The 20,865-nt window shown below is 44.8% G+C and overlaps 1 protein-coding gene across 3 annotated transcripts in view; it reads right to left on the bottom strand.

The window, feature by feature from the left end:
* Nucleotides 1-20,865, bottom strand: part of sorcs2 (sortilin-related VPS10 domain containing receptor 2) — an 893,773-nt gene that overhangs the window by 354,251 nt on the left and 518,657 nt on the right. For all 3 annotated transcript variants that reach the window (XR_012098663.1, XM_073043099.1, XM_073043098.1), the window contains exon 5: nucleotides 15,073-15,146. Coding sequence is in view for 2 of the 3 variants with exons in the window: in XM_073043099.1 (XP_072899200.1) it covers nucleotides 15,073-15,146 (74 nt within the window). In the remaining variant the exon portion in view is untranslated. The remainder of the gene's footprint in view (nucleotides 1-15,072; nucleotides 15,147-20,865) is intronic.

Here is a 20,865-nt window from a genome sequence, read left to right as displayed (position 1 = left end):
TTCTGGAGATGCTATTTCTTTTAGTTCAGGTTGTCAAGAATTCAGGCTGATGCTTACCATTAGGAGATATCTTTATTGGTTAAGTGGGAGGATATGCTGCATAATGCAATACTTAACAGTGATCTTAATTATATGAGAAATAAAACTTCTATTTATAAATGCTACCTCAGAATATTAAGAGCAATATATTCAATATTTATTCAGCAATGACTAAGCAAAAGATTGCATGGAATTTACACACATTAATAAGCAGCCTGCTTATTTGAATGTACATTATATTTGTATCAAATCAATTTGCATTGTCTTAATATTGGTATTAATCTACTCAACATTTTCATTCAAACCATAAATATTTTAAATTATGACTGCACATATTTTTTCACATGACACAAGAGGAAATGGTGCTTTTTTTTTTAAGCATTTTAACCAACCATGTGGAAAATTACCCAGTTATACCCTCTTCACAAAATGTACGAATACCCAATCCAGCTAATGACTCCACACACACCAGTCTACATTCCGACATCAACAAAATCAGGACAGGAACTACTTACAGTGCTATCAAGAGGCATTTATTTATTTGCCAAAGTGGGGAGTTGAGACTGCACACTTTTTAAATGAGAGAGCCAAATGGCCTACACATTCTCTTAAGTTGTTTGTATCCTGCTCACCATTGCCAGTTTTATATGTCATCAGACTTCATCACAATATTTGGACAAACATAATCAAAGACCTAAATTTCAGAGGCGAGATGATATTGACTGCCCTTGACATTAAAGCAGCATTTGAGTGAGTCAAGGATCTCCTGCAAAATTCAAGTCATTGGGCTTGAAGAGGATAACAATAATGGTTAGTCATGTCGTGAACAAAGTGAAATGACAATGGTTGTTCCATCACAAACATGAGAGATTGTGCAAATGCTGGAAATCTGAGCATCACACACAAAATGCTGGAGGAACTCTGCAGGCCAGCCAGCATCTACGGAAAAAAGTACAGTCCACGTTCGGGCTGAGACCCTTTGTTGACTAATAAAAAATGAGAATGGTAGGCAAATCATGCCAACCTCAGAATATCATGGCAAGAATTGCTTGAAACAACACCTGAGGCTCAATGTTCTCAACTGCTTCATCAATGACCTTCCTTCTATCATCAGGTAGAGTTCACTACCTGCTGCACAATGTTCAGTTCCTTTCATGACTCCACAACAAATGATTCAGCCCATGTCTACATGCAGCCATCCTAGATAACAGTCACGGGCTGATAACAGGCAAGTGACATTTGCAACACTTTAGTTCCAAGTCAAGTCAACTTTTATTGTCATTTCGACCATAACTGCTGGTACAGTGCATAGTAAAAATGAGACAATGTTTTTCAGGACCATGGTTTACATGACACAGTACAAAAAACCAGATTGAACTACGTAATAAAAAAAACACAGAGAAAGCTATTCTAGACTACAGACCTACACTGGACTGCATAAAGTGCACAAAAACAGTGCAGGCATTACAATAAATAATAAACAGGACAGTAGGGCAAGGTGTCAGTCCAGGCTTCGGGTATTGAGGAGTCTGATAGCTTGGGGGAAGAAACTGTTACATAGTCTGTTCATGAGAGCCCGAATGCTTCGGAGCCTTTCCCAGACGGCAGGAGGGAGAAGAGATTGTATGAGGGGTGCATGGGGTCCTTCATAATGCTGTTTCCTTTGCGGATGCAGCGTGTAGTGTAAATGTCCGTGATGGCAGGAAGAGAGACCCCGATGATCTTCTCAGCTGACCTCACTATCCGCTGCAGGGTCTTGCGATCCGAGATGGTGCAATTTCCGAACCAGGCAGTGATGCAGCTGCTCAGGATGCTCTCAATACAACCCCTGTAGAATGTGATGAGGATGGGGGGTGGGAGATAGACTTTCCTCAGCCTTCGCAAAAAGTAGAGACGCTGCTGGGCTTTCTTTGCTATGGAGCTGGAGTTGAGGGACCAGGTGAGATTCTCAGCATTCAAAGGTATTACTGTCACTGGCTCCTTAACTGTTGCAGTCGGATGTTAGAAAAGACGAGAAGATCAATTAGATAGCCACAGGGAAAATCCAAATCTAGATTGGAAGGTGGTTTCCCTGAAGGTACTTCAGGCCTGCTGTATTTGTTTCCTTATCCATAAGACATGACAGGAATGCAATATAGTACCTTTCGCTTTCCTGGATGAGCACAACACTCAAAAACCTGCAACACAATCCATGAAAGTACAGCCAATTGAAATCACCACTCTAAACATTCTTCTTCAGCTAAACACAAGAGATTCTACAGGCGCTTGAACTCCAGAACAACACACACAAAATGGTGGAGGAACTCAGCAGGTCAGGCAGCATCTAATGAAATGAATCAACAGTCAACGTTTCAGGCTGAGACCCTTCTTCACGACTGGAAAAGACCCCAGAAAAAAAAGGTTTGGGGAGAGGTGAAGGAGGATTAGCTAGGAGGTGATAGGTGAAGTCAAGTGGGTGGGCAAGGTAAAGGGCTGGAGCAGGACTATAATAGGAGAGCAGAGTGCGTAATGGGAGAAGGGGAAGGAGGAGGGGTACCTTGGAGAGGAGATAGGCAGGTGAGGAGAAGGGTTAGCAAGGCCAGAGTGGGGAATAGAAGAAGAGGAAGGAGGAAGGGAAAACATTACTGGAGGAAAAATAACTATGTTTATACCACCAGGTTGGAGGCTACCTAGATGGAATACGAGGTGTTGCTCCTCCACCCTGAGAGTGGCCTCGTCGTGGCAAAAGGTGGCTATGACCTGAAATATCAGACTGGAAATGGGGAACAGAATGAAAATTGGCAGCCACCAGTAAATTCCACTTCTGGCAGATGGAGCAGTGATGCTCAACACAGTGAACACTGAGGCTCTTGGGGTGGCAGGTAAGGACAAGAGAAACTCTATCTCTGCTAAGGCAGCAGGAAGATGGGGTGAGCGCAGGTGTCCGGGAAATGGAGGAGAGGTGGGTGAGGGCAGCATCAATGGTGGAAGAATGGAAACCATATTCATTGAAGAAGAAAGACATCTCTGAAATCCTGGAAAGAAAAGCCTCATTTGGAGACAAATGAACTGAGAAAAGAAAACAACATTTTCACCAGAGTGGGAACTGGTAGGTTTATAAACGATGTTGGTGGACAGTTTGCCTCCAGAGATGGAGACTGAGAGATTGAGAAAGGGGAGAGTGGTTTGTCAGAAATGTATCAAGTGAATTAAGAGCAGAGTGGAAGAAGGAGGCAATGCTGATGTAATTCACAAAATCAGCATGGGTGCATGAAGCAGCACCAAAGTAGTCATCAACACAGTGCAGGAAGAATTAGGAAGCATCACCAGTGGACTGCTCCAAGTAGACAGAGAGAACACAGGCCATGCTTGGCCAATGTGGGTGCCCATAGCAACCCCTTGAGTTTGAAGAAACTGGGAGGAGTGGAAGGAAAAACAGGTGAGAGTGAGGATCAGTGCTGCCAGATGGAGACAGAGGAGGGTGGTGGTAGAGGGGAACTGGTTGTTGCTTTTCCTGTTGCAGTCATTGATGTTACTCTCATAAGCTACTCTGAGCCACCTGCCCAATCCACAGCCTTTATAACCAATAAAGACAAGGATTTTATACATGTGGGGAAACCACCTTCACGATCCATTGTTCCATCATCGTCGCTGCATGTAAATATCTCCAATGGACTGTGTGAGTACCCTACCGAATGCATTGCAGTGATTCAATAAGGCAGCTCAATATCACCTCCTGCTATGTGGGTTCAGAGCTGATCAACGATACAAATGTGGGATTCGCGTACTCTGACATAAAACTCTCAAGACCCTGTCTGATCCTTGCTTCTTAAACCTTTTGACTAATTAGGCCTCCCCCAATTAAATACTTTCCTGTACAATCTACTCCTACTCTTGTCCAAAGCAATGCTAAAAGTCAGAGAGTTGTGGTCACTGTCTCCAAAACACTCGCCCACCAAAAGATCTGTCACTTGACCAGGTTCATTGCCTAGTACTAGATCCAGAATGGCCACAAGATATAGGAACAGAATTAAACTATTCGTCCCATCTAACATTCTCTGCCATTTGATCATGGCCAATTTATTTATCCCCTCAATCCCAGTCTCTTGCCTTCTCCTTATAACCTCAGAAACTATGACTAATCAAGAACTTATCAACCTCCATTTGAACTACACCCAATATACTCATGTCTGCGCCAATGAATTCTAGGCTCACCAGCCTCTGCTAAAGAAATTCATCTTTCTTCTAAACAGATGTCTTATTCTAAGGTTGTGCTATCTGGTCCTAGGCTCTCCATGTCCACTCTATCTGGACCTTCCAATATTCGGTGTTTCAATGAGATCCATCCCCCATTCTTCTAAACTCGAGAGAGTACAGGCCCAGAGCCATAGAACGCTCCTCATAGGCTTATGCTTCCATTCCAGGGATAATCCTTGCAAACCTCCTCTAGACACACTCCAAAGTCAGCTCATCCTGTCTTAAATATGGGCCCAAAACTGTTCACAATACTTCAAATATGATCTGACTAATACCTTATAAAGCCTCAGCCTTACATTCGTGCTTTTATACTCTAGTCCTTTTGAGATGAATGTAACATTGCATTTACCTTCCTTACTACCAACTTAAACTGCAATTTAACCTTTAGGAAATCCTGCATCCAGACTCCCAAGGTCCTTTGCACCTCTGATTTCTGGATTTACTTCCAGTTTAGAAACTAATCTACACCTTTATTCCTACCAAAGTGCATTACCATACACCTTCCTATGCTGGGTTTCATTTGCCATTTCTTTGCCTATTCTCCTAATCTATCCAAGTTCTTCTGCAACCTCCCTACTTGCTGCTCCAGCCCCTCCATCTATCTTTGGATATCCATAAATTTAGTCACAAAGCCATCAATTCTCTTATCTAGATCATTAACGTATAATGTGAAATGTAGTGGATGCAATACTGACCCCTGTGCAACACCACCAGTGACTGGCTGCTGATCACAGAAGGCCCTCTTTATTCCCACTCTTTGTCGTCTACCAGTCAGCCAATCTTCTGTCTACGTTAGCACCTTATTGTAATACCATGGACTCTTATCTTGTTTAGCAACATCATGCATGGCCTCTCATCTAGTTAGCTTGTCCACATATTATGTCAAAAATCCTTCCTGGACACATCTAACAAATTCTGTCTCATTTATGGCTCTTGTACTAAGAAGGTGCCAGTCAACATCAGGGAAGTTAAAGTCACACATGACAAAAACCCCGTTATTTCTGTGCTTTTCCAAAAACTGCCAACAAACCAGTGTCCTTGTTATTGGGGGGAGGGGGGGCTTAAAGAATACTCTCAATGGAGCGACTGTTCCTTTCCTGTTTTGGACTTCCACCCCCACTGACTCAACAGATGACCTCGCCATACAACCTCCTTTTATGCAACTATGATACTATCTGTGATTAATGGTGCTGCTTGCCCACCTCACTTACATCCTTTTCTATCCCTGGTGGTGGAGTGGAGAGATGTCTCTACTGAAGGAGGTGTAAAATGCTCCTTCTCTCTGCTAGCTTGCAGGTCACCCTTGTTCAAGGTGTAGCACCTGCTTAGTCCCCTGATCAGGGTCACATGAAGCCACAGAGGCAAGTGGTAGATGGTCATATGAGCAGCTGGTCCATATCACAAGTCCTGGTTATGCAACCACTGACACCAGGCAAACAATCTCTGAAGAGTATTGATAAAGGGGTAACCTGTCCTTCCAGAAGAAGGCAATGGTAAACCACTTCTGTGAAAAAATTTGCCAAGAACATTCATGACCAAGGAAAGACCATGATCACCTACATCATAAGACAAGGCACATAACGAACGAAACCCCAGAACATTTTGATTGACTCTGGGCCAGCAATTGCCACAAATGGATGAGATTATATTTTTTAAAATTTTCAGGAACTTTAGAGAACATCTTTCAAGTTCCTCTGTTGACTTCCTTGTAATCTCTTGCCACGATGGAGATCAAAGTAAAAAGTCAATTTCAGGACCTTGATGGGAAGAATGGAAATGTCCACTGTCCACTGGAGCTGTTTGGGTTTAATTAGACCCTTGATGTCAGAGGCTTTAGCCTTGGACACAAAACTGATGTTAGTTTGCTTATACTGCAAATGGAACAGAGCTGGAATTGCTGGAATCTCTTTGATATACCTGCCGTATTTAATCCATGTCTCAGAAGTTTAAAGGAATATGGGAGTCAGCTGACTATGAACTCAGCCCTGGGCTAAGTTCTGTGATCTTGACAGGGCCTCTGTGATCTTGACTAATAGATCAGTATTGGCCTAGAAGAACAGGAATAACACACTACTCTTCTTCAAATTTGTGCCGTAAAATAGAAGGGAGCAAATAGGGTGGTGTTTGAAGAGATGGTATTCATAATCACCTGGAATTCTTTCAGAACAGCATTGGAGTACCCTCTTAAATTTGTGTCCTCAAGGCAAGAATGGAATTTGAACTCTCAAGCTTCAAACCTGGCAGTAAGTAAGCTATTCTGAGATACAGGTGTCAGTCATTAGTGGTATGAGAGTGGATGCATATAAATAACTACATAGATTCCTGTGAAGATTTATCTTCCAAGATACCTGCATTTACTTTCCTTCAACTAAAGAGTTTATAATCTGTCTGGTTATTACTCCCTGCACTATTTCAAAACAAACCAGTTAAAGAAAGTTATGGATTTCAGTTTTTGCTGCACTCTCTTCTATACAACGTGCTGCCAATCATAACAGGGTCAGCCAGCATTAATAGTTGTCTCCTTTTAGGAGCTAAACAGAAAAGTTATGTGATTTAGCCAATGTTCCTTAAGTCAGGGATGAGTGGCATAAAACTGCAAAAAGTCACAAACGTATAAACAAATAAAAATGCTGATCTAGAAATCTAAAACAAAAACAGAAATAGCAGGAAATACTCAGCAGGTCATCAGTCATCTGAGGGAAGAGAAACAGCGTCAACATTGGAGCAGGTTGACAGTGGGCTGGAGTTATTTGTGCTGCTGTGATTTTCTGCTGGGTGGGAAAAGTGCCTTCTCTTTGCACTCCACCATCAGCTCCCGAGCTGCAGCAGCTGAGCTGAGCAGGGCTGCGGGCACATAAGCAGATTAACTTGCTCACTCATGGTCTTTGCTGGTGAGCCCTCTTCCCAGTCCTGCTCACTCACCCATCATGGCTGCTTCTGTGATCATCCTCTACAGACTGATTTTTCTTTATTTCCAACTTATGAAAAGGACCCTGGGTGAAAATCTGGCCTCTCAGGTCTTCTTTAATTCTTCCCCCTCGTCCCCCACCCCACGTTAGCCTCCTCACCCCTGGGGCAAAGACTGTGATAATCCATCATACCTGTACCCAATGCCACTCATGGTTTTATAAACCCTTATAACAGGGGTCCCTGACCTTTTTATGCCATGGAACCCCACCATTAATGGAGGAGTCCATCGACCCCAGGTTGGGAAGCCCTGCCCTAATAAGGTCACCTCTCATCTTCCTTTGCTCCAGGGATTAACAGCTGAGCTCATCCAATCATTCCTGATCACTCAAGCCGTCCAATCCAGGAAACCTCCTTGTGAATCATTGCTGCAGCCTTTCTAACTTAGTCACATCCTTCCTATAGTATGGTGGCCGGAACTGCACATAACTCCTCCAGGTACAGTTTCACCAATGTCTTGCACATGTCTGTAATGTGACTTCCCGACTCTCTGTTACAGAGAAAATCAGCTCGGCCAATACAGTCTCCCCTCACAACTGAAATGTTCCATTCTGGTGATTCTCCTCTGCAACATCACATCCTTCAAACAGTCTGGTGTCTAAGATCAACACTTAAAAGGCAAGGGTCTCAGTACTTCCAGGGAGACAGGCAGGGAAATTGAGAGGGTAATGTCATTAATGGGAAGGCTCAAATTTAACAGCAGGACCTGAATGTTCTACCTCCACCCAGTTTTTGTTCACAGCTTTCTCGCCACAAGATTTCCGCTTGCTGACTCTGCTTCCTGGAATCTCCTCAGAGATCGCAGAGTGCTGAATCACCAACCATTTCCAATCTGCAAATCGCAGGCTCCACCAGTTCCAGAATCACATCCAAGATGAAAAACAAACGTAAAAGACATAAAAGAAGTGTGATATACGGCTTCATGATCTATCCAGAAGATGTCGATCGAAGGAGTGACGTACGCAGGCATCATCTTGACCAGAAATCATTGAGAAGATGAAATAATTACCTCCTGTTGAGGACAGTTTCATTGCTGGCTTCATAATCCCATCTATAGCAAAGCCAGAAGTTAACATGTCCAAAATAGAGGGTTTGGTTTGGTTAAGTTTTGATTCTGAAATTTCAGACTTTCAGCTGACTATGGGAGAGAGAAACTCCTCCCATTTCTACTTGCAAGACCAGCTCAAGGCTTGAAGACAGGAATTCCAATCACACTGTGATTGTTGAAAAACTTAAATTCAATCAATTAATTACATCTGGAATTTTAAATATAGTGATTATCAGTAATTGTGACCATGAAACTATCCACTATTCATAAAACCCATTTATTTCATTTGTGTTCACTCTGACCATCCCCTTTGTAACTCCAGACTCTAACTGCTACTTTGGTAAGAAAACCAAGGTGGCATGCCTGAACGACTGGTGCCTGTCGCACTCACCTCAATTATAAGCAAATGCTTGAGAGGCTGGTTAAAGACTACATCTGCAGCATGCTACCACCCATACTATACCCCTACAATTTGCCTACAGATGGAACCAACGACGCCACAGCACTACACACCGTCCTCACTCACCTGGAGAAGAGGGATGCATACGTGAGAATGCTGTTCCTGGACTACAGTTCAGCATTCAACACCATAATTGCCTCTAGACTTGACAGGAAGCTCAGAGACCTCGGCCTGCTCCACGCCTTGTGCAGCTGGATCCTAGACTTCCTATCAGGTGGTAAGGTTGGGCTCCCTCACCTCTGCCCCTCTGACCCTCAACACAGGTGCCCCCCAGCATTGTGTCGAGTCCCCTGCTCTGCTCCCTTTATACCCACAACTGTGTTGCCACACACAGCTCCAATCTGCTGATCAAATTCGCCGATGACATGACATTGAACGGTCTTATTTCTAGTGCTAATGAGACAGGCCACAGACGAGAGGTTACCACCCTGACACAGTGGTGCCAAGATAACAACCTCTCCCTCAATGCCCAAATGACAAAAGAGCTGATTGTGGATTGTGGAAGGAACCAAGACAGGCTCGGCTCAATCAACATCAATGGGTCTGCATTTGAGAGGGTGAGCTCCTCGGTATATACATCACCAATGATCTCACCTGGACTGTACACATCGACTTTGTGGTAAAAAAAAAGCACAATAGCGTCTCTTCCACCTCAGGTGACTGAAGAAGTTCGGCATGGGCCCTCAAGTTCTCAAGACTTTCTACAGAGGCACCATTGAGAACATGCTGACTGGCTGTACCTTCACCTGGTACAGGAGCTGCGCCAACCTTCATCGCAGAGCACTGCAGAGAGCGGTACGGACAGCCCAGCGCATCTGTGGATGTGAACTTCCCTCCACTGAGGACACTTACAGCAGCAGATGTGTAAAGAAGGCCCGGGAGATCATCGGGGTCACCAGTCACCCCAGCCATAAACTGTTTCAGCTGCTTCCGTCTGGCAAAGGGTACCGCAGCATTAATGCCAGGACCAACAGGCTACAAGGCAGCTTCTTTCTACAAGCCATTAGTCTTTTACATTGCAAGAATCATAACGCAAAGATTTTTACTCCCTCACGTTGGATGTAATATTTAAATGAATTCTAAATTCTATTCGCATTGGTGTTTGTGGGTCACCCTGACTGTAACCGAGATGTGTAATAATCACCTCCCCTGTCAGTACATGACTGAGTGGGTTCTCTCCCCGGGTCATAGCACCCAGTCTGTTTTTTGTGTTTGTTGCAATGAAGATAAATGAGCTTTCTCTTCTGTCATCAGGGACCGAATGCTCACCACACTGGTGTCAAGAGTGGGATTAGAAATCGATGGTGAAATTGAAGGGTTACGACGTCAGATGGAGCACCTTAAGACATGAGGAGTAAAGCCGGAAGACCAAACAGTATGGCTCTCCCACACCTCCAGACTGGGCTCCCTAAGTTAGGATGCCAACCCGGAGGGAGGAGCTGGGAACCAAGTATCATGCCTTCCCAGGGAACCCAACAGGGTGGGCATACCCAGACTCCCCAGACTGGGGAATAGGATGGAGCGTGTCGTCCGTCTCCCTCTTAGCCGGCATCAGAGAACCCAAGACTACGCAGCCATGGGGGCACTGGTGTAAGTCAAACTTGCTGCGTGGCACACAGGTGGTGCCCACTGAGATGGCGGTGCCCCTTGTCCTGGCACTGGAGGGGAATGCCCTGTGGGCCCTCCTCAACCTATCGCGGGCTGAGCAGCGTGACTACAGGGACCTCGTCAGGGTGCTGGAGCGGCGTTTCGAGCAGAGATCACTGGAGGAAGCAATAATGGAAGAAGTGGGCAGCAGACGGCACCGTGTGGGGAAACCTGGAGGCATTCGCAGCAGATTTCTGCCACTGTGCTTGGCACGGCTACCCCCGGTTCCCTCCCGCGTCCCAGGAAGATCTTGCCCTCCACACCTGACATCACCATCATCGCTGGCAGAGGCGGAGAGAGCAGAAGCAATTTTAGACCCCAAGGCATTCCAGCATTGCCCCTCATGCCACAAGCCCCGGCTTATGTCACCGATGCGGAGGAGGAAGCTGACAAGGGGGAGCCTGTGCAGTGTCTGACCAGCTCCGTGCCAGCCCAACCACATGCCATGGAGCGATCTCTGATCATCGAAGCAGGGCATTTGGCCAAGGACTGCCCAGTGCTATAGCCCAGCGCAGCCATCGGGAAATGCCAAGCAGGACACCCTGCCCAAGACCTCCAGCAGAACCCCTCTGTTGTCGCCCCTCCGGGTGAGCTGTTTGGGTGAAGAGCGAGGCTTATACGTGGACTGTGTGGTGGAGGGTATCAGATGCCGGGCGTTGGTGGACACGGGGTCAACCATCACCGTCATCCGTCCCAGTGTTCTCCCCAACACAGACCAGCCACCCTGCCTTGGTGGACAATGATGGTGGTCCAGTTGGCTACAGTCACTGGCAACTGTGCAGCGATATGAGGGAAGAGGAGGCTGCGCATGGCAGTGGGGAGAAACGCAGCAGAGCACAAGGTGAGGCTCGCCAACATCCAGGAGTCCTGCATCCTTGGCCTGGACCAGCTGTCAGGGGCAACACTCTACCTCAGCACTGAAGCTGTGGCCCTCTGGCAGGGCATCTCCAGGGAGCGGACCCGGTGGGGGCAGAAACAGCCACTACCATCTCACAGTGACCCGCCACCTCGCCGTGGGCCAGCGTAACGCAGTGGAAAGGGGTAAGCTGTGGTGACGGCATTTCAGGTGGCAGCCGGCGGTGAGGTAGACCTCCCACCACCGACCAGCGGCTGCGTAGTGAGCATGTGGATGATCCCGTGCCAGCTCCGTGAGGGGATGGCTGAGCGTGGGCCAACGGCCAGAGTGAGCAGAGGTCTCTGTTCCGGGTTCAGAGACCAAAGCCCTGTTCTCTCAGTGGGGCACGCTGGAGATGTGTGACAGGCAGTTTTCTAACAGCAACAGACACCTCCTGCAGCTGGGGGCCCCCGGAGGTTCCGTGCCACAGTGCACGGGCTGGGGGAGGGGCAGACATTTCAGGATCGCAAAGATGCTGGACAAGCTTCACAAGCACTTCTACTGGCCTGGGTATAGGCAGGACACGGAGCTGCTCGTGCACTGCTATGATCCATGCAGCCCTAGAAAGTCTAGGGTGCCAATGCAGGAGTACCTGGTGAGGGCCCCAGTACGGGTCTACTGCCCCACCCAGAAGGAGAGACGACACCCCCCCCCCAAGCTTGGAAGCCATTGGAAGGGGCCTGGAGTGCACCTCCAATGTGGTATACATTGGTGCCTATGTGTAGCAATTTGGTATACATTGCTATGGGTGCCTGAGCAATGGAAGGTAGTCATGCTGTACAGTACCGGCTGGCACCATGCCAGCTCTTGGCCACCACTGACCCAGTGAGGCTGAAGGAAGGAAGTGACACTCCGAGTGCCCTGCCTCCTGCCTCCCCAAACAGTGCCTCCCATTGGAGGGGAGGGGTTGCTACAGATACTCCACAGCGCCCAGACGGTGGTGTTGACCACAACCTGCACTTTTGGACTTTGTTGGGGACTCCGGGGTCACTGTGGATGCCTGACCCCTCAGATGGGGGTAGTGTTGCACTCCGGGGGTGGGGAGGGGTGCGGCGTGGTCAACAGCCCGACTCAGTATTCCCAGAGGCCAGTGTGATTTATTGTTCTTGCTTTAAAATGCTTTTGTGGCAGGTTCAAGTTCATTTATTGTTACAGATATTCACATGTGTGTTTGTGGGTCTCCCTGACTGTAACCGAGGTGTGTAATAATCACATCCCGTCTGTACGTGCCTGAGTGGGTTCTCTCCCCGTGCCCGGTCTGTTTTAGTGCTTGTCGCAATAAAGACGCCAGTTGAGATAAACGAGCTTTTCTCATCTGTCAACGTGCAACGAATGCTCGCCACAAAATGGAGAGAGTATTGGTTTCCTTGGGCAAGTGGGTCAGAAAAAAGTGATGAAGGAACTGGAGGGGAATAAAGAGTTGTGGAATTAGTCTGCATGGGAAGTTTCAAAGAGCTAACAACCATAGTATGGCCCCCAGTCATCCTACATGATTTCATGCCCCAGATTTTCCTCTAATCTAAAGAGGTAAACAGTCCTGGATCTCTTGGTGGGAGGATGGTTCTTCATCTAATGTTTCTCCTTCAGCAGTTATCCCACTGTCATTCAAACAACTCACTGACCCTCCTCTCCAATGGATTAATCAACTAGAATTATGTGTTTTAGTTATCAATACTTCGGTTTCAATTGCTAAGCAAGCTTTTAATTTCCAATTTATGCTGTAATCCCAAAAATGCAAGCTCTCAATTGCTGGTACTTCATGCAACAGGAGTTGGATCACCAACACAATTTAATCTGTATTCACTTTCTGTTTGATTCATGAAAAACAGAGGACTTCCACAGTTACATTACCCGTACAGAGTCATGGTGTTGAACCTTTTGCCATCTACACCAATTCCACTTTCTTGCAATAGGTCTGTCTAAAGCACTAGATCCTTTATCTGTTTACTGTACTAGTGCGGGAGGGGTCCCAACCTGGGCTCCACAGACCCCTCGGTGAATGATAGGGGTCCATGGCATAAAGGTTGGCAATCCCTGTTCTGGACCATTATTGCCTTTGAAGGATCACACTGGAAAGACTTTCTACTCGTTATATATTGGGATACAGTACAGAATAGAACCCCCCAGCAACCCAAATTTAACCCTAGCCTAATTGCCGTGAAATCTACAACAACCAAATAACCTACTGAGAGAACATCTTTGCACTTTGGGAGGAAACTGGAGCACCTGAAGGAGACACGGTCACAAGGAGAATATAAAGATGACATCGGAATTGGCCTCCAAACTCTGATGCCTTCGAGCTGCAAGTGTTTTGCACTCAACACTACACCACCATGGGGCCCGTGACATTACTTCATTAAGGGGAAGAGGGTGAGGAAGAGGGTGAGGAAGGGGGGTGGAAGAGGGGTGAGAGAAGGGGGTGGGAGAGAGGGGTGGGAGAGGAGGGGTGGGAGAGGGGGGGTGGGAGAGAGGGGTTGGAGAGAGGTGAAGAGGGAAGGGGAAGGGGTGCAGGGAGGGAAAGGGGTGAAAGAGGGGGTGAGAAGGTGGGAGAGGGTGGTGGGAGAGGGTGGTGAGAGAGCAAGAGTAATAAAGTGAGAGGCCTAGTGAACAAAAGAGTGAGTGAGAGAGAGAAAGAGAGAGAGAGCAGGATTGGGTCAATTGAATTAAGGTATAGAACTGGGCAGCAAGGATATCCTGCAGCCACTCACAATTCAGGGTCCACTGGTACTCTGTTTTATGCAACTTATGAGGGCAGGAAGTTGGCAATGCAATTTTTTTTATGTGCTGCAAGTTAAATGTCAATGACATGACAGATGTTGTCGTTAAGCTGCATGTGGGATATGTCTGTGCATGGTGAGTGCCAAAGATGAGCAGTGACAAAAATGGAATTCCACACCTGGTTCAATGATCATCCTGACAAACCATTTTGATCTGACATGGCTTATAAGTGGCACAGGGCACTAACTCAGAAACTGACTTCCACAAAACATGCAAGGTATACTTCTGCAGAAGTTAAAGGAGCTCTGTCTTGCCTGGCTGTGAATCTGTTGTTTGATATGTGATTTCCATTGAAGCTGGTCCCATTTCTATAACCCACCCACTCTTAGCACCTCCCAATTCTCCAAGCATGAAAGTAGGTTCACAGCCTCCCACACTCCATGCCACACTCTTTCCTTGCATATTGCAAAACATGTGGATACTGAGAACAATAAATTTGGTAAAAATAGGACAGTGTAGCCATCAAGCCAGTTTCATTTTCTTTCCAATACTGGTACAACAAATAAGCATTGATAGAGGATCAACTTCTAAAAACGAATCATGTGAGGTGATTTTCTACATTAGCTTTGATGTTCAATGTTAGCAAGTTAATCTAATATAAATACAAAATCTCAAACAAAAACACAGAGACTGCTTCCAAAAACCCTCGTGAACTGAATGAGGGATTGCATTTCATGACATCCTGCCTGCCTATAGCAGTGGTTCTCAAACTCAGGTGCATTATCTCCTCAGACAGGTATAGGGAGTGCTGCAAAATTACAACTTACAAAGCTCTAATAATACAGTAATTTAGGTAGAAAGTTCACAGATAAATAAAAGTATATGCAGCTCTGCAACTTCCCCAACTGCTAGTAATACCTTCAACAGAAAGGTTTGGGGGTGGGGAAGGATGCACAATTTACCTCATGCAAGTAAGTGGGGCTTTCATTTGAAAAAGTTTGGAACGTCTGCTGATGGAGTGACTGAACACATTGGAAATCTGATAAATAATATGATTCTCACCAAAAAAATTGCTTCTTTGTGACACGTTCCTGCAGTAACTCCCATTTCTTTCCAAGGTCAACAGAAAAATACAGCTGCAGAAACAAAAAGGGTAATTATTTTATCAGTGTTTCAATAGTACAATATTACTGCATATTACTTCCTGCCCGTTATGCCACTGGCATTTAGGAAAGCAATGAAGGTCCTCCATCTCTGGCAGTGTTCAGGTCTTCCTTCATCATGCCAGTAACTTCCTCTCTGTTTTCACTACTATCGGTTATGCAAATCCCAGCTGGAGTACCATCAGGAATACCATCACATTCAAATGTAGAAGGATTCTTATTTATTGTTTCTGTAGTAGTTCTGTTTTATCAGTCAGAGTTATTAGCCTGGAGCTGAACCCACAAACCTGAAGGCCTGGTGGAGCACTCTTAATCTGGCCTCTACCCTTTGACCTGTTTGGCATGGGTGACCTTACCAAAATCCAAAGCACAAAGCCCTGACTCCAGTCAGCATAGCTCTCTGGGTCACTGAGGCACACAAGTCTCCAAACCATGAAAAAGAAGACTGTGGTCCTCTTGGAGGATTACTGCATTCTGGCATTAATCATTAATAAGCTTGCTTTGTATACTTTGTAGACTTCTCTTTGATTTCATGTGCCCTTAGACCTGGGTTTTTAAGCCATCTCTATGCTTTGCAGCAGACCTTTCTATTGAATGACAACGAGGATTTTTCCTTTTTTGTATGAGTGCCATCACTTGCCTGATATCCTGTGTGAATAAGTGTCAATAAATTATTCAGGTGTATGAATAATAAAATATGAGGGCAAATAAAACAAGAGTACAGTGTGTGAAATAACAACTGTATTCCTGTGTGGCACACATTCTTTAAAGAGCCCCTTTCATTGAATGACATGCATGTGTCTACGATCCAGACAACAGCAGCTCTTTTTAAACTTGATCCTCTTTCAAGAATGGGCAATGAGGTAAGTGAAACTAGAAACTAGTTTTAAAATTGTTTTATCATAGAAAAAAGAAGTTGGACATTTAAGGATAAAAACAAAAAATAGGGGATATGTCGATGAGGAAATAAGAGAAATAAAATAACACAAGCAAAGTCACACGGTTAAAATCCTAGATGAGGAAACACTCAGTGACCAGGATTATGAAGAGGTCGATGAGGCAATCAACGAGTTAGGACAAATCAAATTCGTAAAAAAAAATGAGCAGCTCACTTTATCTGTGGATAATGAGTTGGACAAGGTTATCAGGTAACAAGAGGATCAAGCTCATCCCCTTTCAGACTCATTTCAGGGATGATGGTCAGGACAGAAACAGGCCCTTGTCCTGTTTGTTCCATGCTGAACCAGTATTGCGCCTAGTTCCAGAGACCTGCACTTGGACCACGGCCTTCCATCCATAAACTTCTCTTAAATATTGCAAACAATCCCACATCCACCACTTCTGCTGGCAGTTCCACCCTTAACCAATAAACTCTAGTTCTGGTCTCATCCAATAGCAGTTGATGAAAGCCTGTTTGCACTTACCCTACCTATACCCCTCACAATTTTGAATATCTCTATCAAAACTCCAGTCATTCTTCTACACGCCCGGTAATTACGTCCTAACCTATTTAACCTTTGCCTATAGCTAAGTCCTCAAGTCCTGACAAAATCCTCTTATTTTCTCTGCACTCTTTTCAATCTTATTGATATCTTTCCTGTAGGTAGGTAACCAGACAGTACACAATGCTCCAAATTCAGCCTCACCAACATCTTATACAACTTCAACATAGCATCCCAAATCCTGTACTCAATACTTCAATTTAGGAAAGCCAACGTGTCAAAAACTCTCTCTCCTCCAAAAAGTAGCCAAGATGTGGGGTTGAGATTGCAAAGGGAGCTGGAATGGACATGTAATAAGGGTAATGTCACAATTGCAATGGGAGATCTCAATATGCAAGGAGATTGGCAAAATCAAGGTTGGCGTTGGATCGCAAGAGAGGCAATATGTTGAATGCCAATGAGACGGCTTTTTAGAGCAGTTTGGGGAAAGGCCATCTTAGATTGGGTGTTGTGTAATAACCCAGATATTATTAAGGAGCTTAATGTAAAGGAACTCTCAGGAGGAAGTGATCATAATATGGTTGAATTCATACTGCAATTTGAGAGGGAGAAGCAGAAGTCACATGTATCAGTATCACAGTGGAATAAAGGGAATTAAGAATCGTGAGAGAGGAAATTGCTCAGGTGGATTGGAGGAGGATACTGGTGGGGATGACGGCAGAGTAGAGATGGCTGAAGTTTCTGGGAATAGTTCACAAGGCGCAGGATAGATATGTCCCACAGAAGTAGTTGTTCTCAAATGGCAGGGTTAAGCAACCATGGCTGACAAGAGAAGTTAACGACTGCATTAAAGCCAAGGATAGGGCATATAAGGTAGCAAAAGTGAGTGGGAAGTTAGATGATTGAAAAACATTTAAAATCCATCAAAAGGCAAATAAAAAAGCTATAAGAAGGGATAAATTGAAATATGAGGGCAATGTAACGTTCTTGCTCGGGTGTAACGTAACGCCGAGTTAAACGTCGAGGTAAACCGTAGTCAATGAAAACAAGGTCGCAGTAAGATTAACCATTTACTGTTCACTCTTCACATTAACGTATGGTGAAAACTGTTGATAAAACAATACAAGATTGGTACAGTGTTTGTTTCCTTCTAAATATCACATTTACATCGTGAATACTTGCAAAGGTAAAACTACAATAACTACATTACATTGAAGTGCAGCATACAGTCAGAATCTACCTGCTCCATTGACTGCTTTAAATACACTTCAACACAAACTATCCCGACTCTTTAACTAACGAAAACATAAACCTTATCGACCGTCGTTACTTTTAACAGAATCAGCGTTAACATTTTAACTCAACATATCGATTATCTAATGACTTACAGCGTTGCTTTCACTGTGTCTTTGGTGCGTAGAGAACAAATTGCTCACGCTGTGGCGCCACATGTGAGCGCCCCCCACCCTTGCGTTTATCCCGAACCAGTATTTTCCCACAAGACGCGGCGAGCCCGGATGTGACGTCATCGCAACCGCAATATATTACAGACAAATGAATTTACTTAAACAATCCTAACTTTAACTAAAAAATGCTAACAAATTACTAAGCGAAAATATTATAAACTAAATAACTGCCATAAAGGCAGCACAGGCAAACTAGCCGATAATATAAAGCAGGATACTAAAAGTTTTTTCCACTTATATAAAGAGTAAAAGGGAGGTGAGAGTTGATATTGGACCACTGAAAAATGATGCAGGTGAGGTAGTAATGGGGGACAAAGAAATGGCAGATGAACTTAACTATGGAAGACCTAAGTGTACCAGAAGTCTGTGAGTGTCAGACAATAGGTGCAGAAGTAGACCATTCAGCCCTTCGAGCCTGCACCACCATTTTGAGATCATGGCTGATCATCTACTATCAATACCCGGTTCCTGCCTTGTCCCCATATCCCTTGATTCCCCTAACCATAAGATACCTATCTAGCTCCTTCTTGAAAGCATCCGGAGAATTGGCCTCCACTGCCTTCCGAGGCAGTGCATTCCAGACCCCCACAACTCTCTGGGAGAAGAAGTTTTTCCTTAACTCTGTCCTAAATGACCTACCCCTTATTCTCAAACCATGCCCTCTGGTACTGGACTCTCCCAACATCTGGAACATATTTCCTGCCTCTATCTTGTCCAATCCCTTAATAATCTTATATGTTGCAATCAGATCCCCTCTCAATCTCCTTAATTCCAGCATGTACAAGCCCAGTCTCTCTAACCTCTCTGCGTCAGGAAGCAGGAGTGAGTGTCATTGCTATTACAAAGGAAAAAGTGCTAGGCAAACTGAAAAGTCTTAAGGTAGATAAGTGACCTGGATCAGATGGACTACATCCCAGAGCCCTGAAAGAGGTTGCTGAAGAGATAATGGATGCATTGGTCATGATCTTTCAAGAATCACTTCGTTCTGGCATGGTTCCAGAGGACTGGAAAATTGCAAATGTCACTCCACTCTTTAAGAAGGGAGGAAGACAAAATAGAGGGAATTATAGGCCAGTTAGCCTAACCTCAATGGCTGGGGAAGTGTTGGAATCTATTATTAAGGATGAGGTCTCAGGGTATTTGGAGACTAATGATGAAATAAGTCAAAGCCAGCATGGTTTCTGTAAAGGGAAATCTTGCCTGACAAATCTGTTAGAGTTCTTTGAGGAAGTAACAAGTACGGTGGACAAAGAAAAGGCAGTGGATGTCATTTACTTGGATTTTCAGAAGGCATTTGATAAGGTGCCTCACATGAGACTGCTTAACAAGATAATATCCTATGGCATTACAGGAAAGATACTGGCATGGAACGAGGAATGGCTGACAGGCAGGAGGCAGCCAGTGGGAATAAAGGGGGCCTTTTCTGGTTGGCTGCCAGTGACTACTGGTTCCTCAGGGGTCAGTATTGGGACTGCTACTATTGGAGTATAAAAGTATAAACTTTAACTATGAAGTCAGTTATTTGCTATGCATGTACTCAATTTAGTAGAATGAAATCTTAGGAATGTAGAGGTAGCTAAAGAGCTAAAGAAATGTAGATTAGAACATTGCTCAGTTCTGAGTTTCCTACTTGCTATGCATGTACCCAATTTGGTAGGAGACTGCAGTCTTAAGATGACAATGGTGTGTTAATGAGACGTAGCTAAAGAACTAAAGAAATGTAGATTAGAACATTGCTCAGTTCTGAGTTTATTATTTGCTATGCACAATGTACGTGCAGCACGTGTAAAATGCAACTAGAGATTGCTATAAAAAATGCTGTGTCCGAGGATCGGTGGGCAATCAGCGACTAGCTCAATGACTGTCTCAGCTTTGATTTGCAAATTAAAGTTTAACCCTTCTTGAAGAATCTTCTGCGTCACCTGGTCATTTGTAAGGCACGAAAAACCACGACACTACTTTCCACATTGCTTGTCAATGATTTAGATAATGGAATTGATGGCTTTGTGGCAAAGCTTGTGGATGATATAAAGATAGGTGGAGGTGTAGGTAGCGCTGAGGAAGCAGATCTTAGACAAATTGGAAGAATGGGCATAAAGGTGGCATATGGAATAGTGTTGGGAAATATATGATGATGCATTTTGGTAAAAGGAATAATAGCGCAGACTATTATCTAAATGGGGAGAAGATTCAAACATCAGAGGTGCAGAGGGAGTTAGGAGTCCTCATGCAAGACTCCCAGAAGATTAATTTACAGGTTGAGTCTGTGAAGGCAAAAGCAATGTTGGCATTTTTTTCAAGAATAGAATATAAAACCAAGGAGATAATGCTGACCACACTTGGAATATTGTCAGTGGTTTTGGACCCCATATCGCAGAAAGGATGTGTTATCATTAGAGAGAGTCCAGAGGAGGGTCACCAGGATGATTCCGGGAATGAAGCGGTTAACATATGAGGCACATTTGGCAGCTTTGGGCCTGTACTCACTGGAATTTAGAAGATTGTTGAAAGGACTAAATAAGGTGGATGTGGAGAGGATGCTTCCTCTGGTGGCGGTATCCAGAACTAGAGGGCTCAGCCTCAAAACTGAGGGGCGACATTTAGAACAGAGGTAAGGAGGAATTTTTTTAGCCGGAGGGTAGCGAATCTGTGGAATTCTCTGCCACAGACTGTGGTGGAGGCCAGGTCTGTTGGTATATTTAAAGCGGAAGTTGACAATTTGCTGATGGGTCGGAGCATCAAAGGATATGGTGAGAAGGCAGGTGTATGGGTTTGAGTGGGATC

This window comes from Hemitrygon akajei, chromosome 4, assembly GCF_048418815.1.
Source record: "Hemitrygon akajei chromosome 4, sHemAka1.3, whole genome shotgun sequence".
Taxonomy (NCBI): Eukaryota; Metazoa; Chordata; class Chondrichthyes; order Myliobatiformes; family Dasyatidae; genus Hemitrygon; species Hemitrygon akajei.
This window is presented reverse-complemented; position numbering and strand designations above follow the sequence as displayed.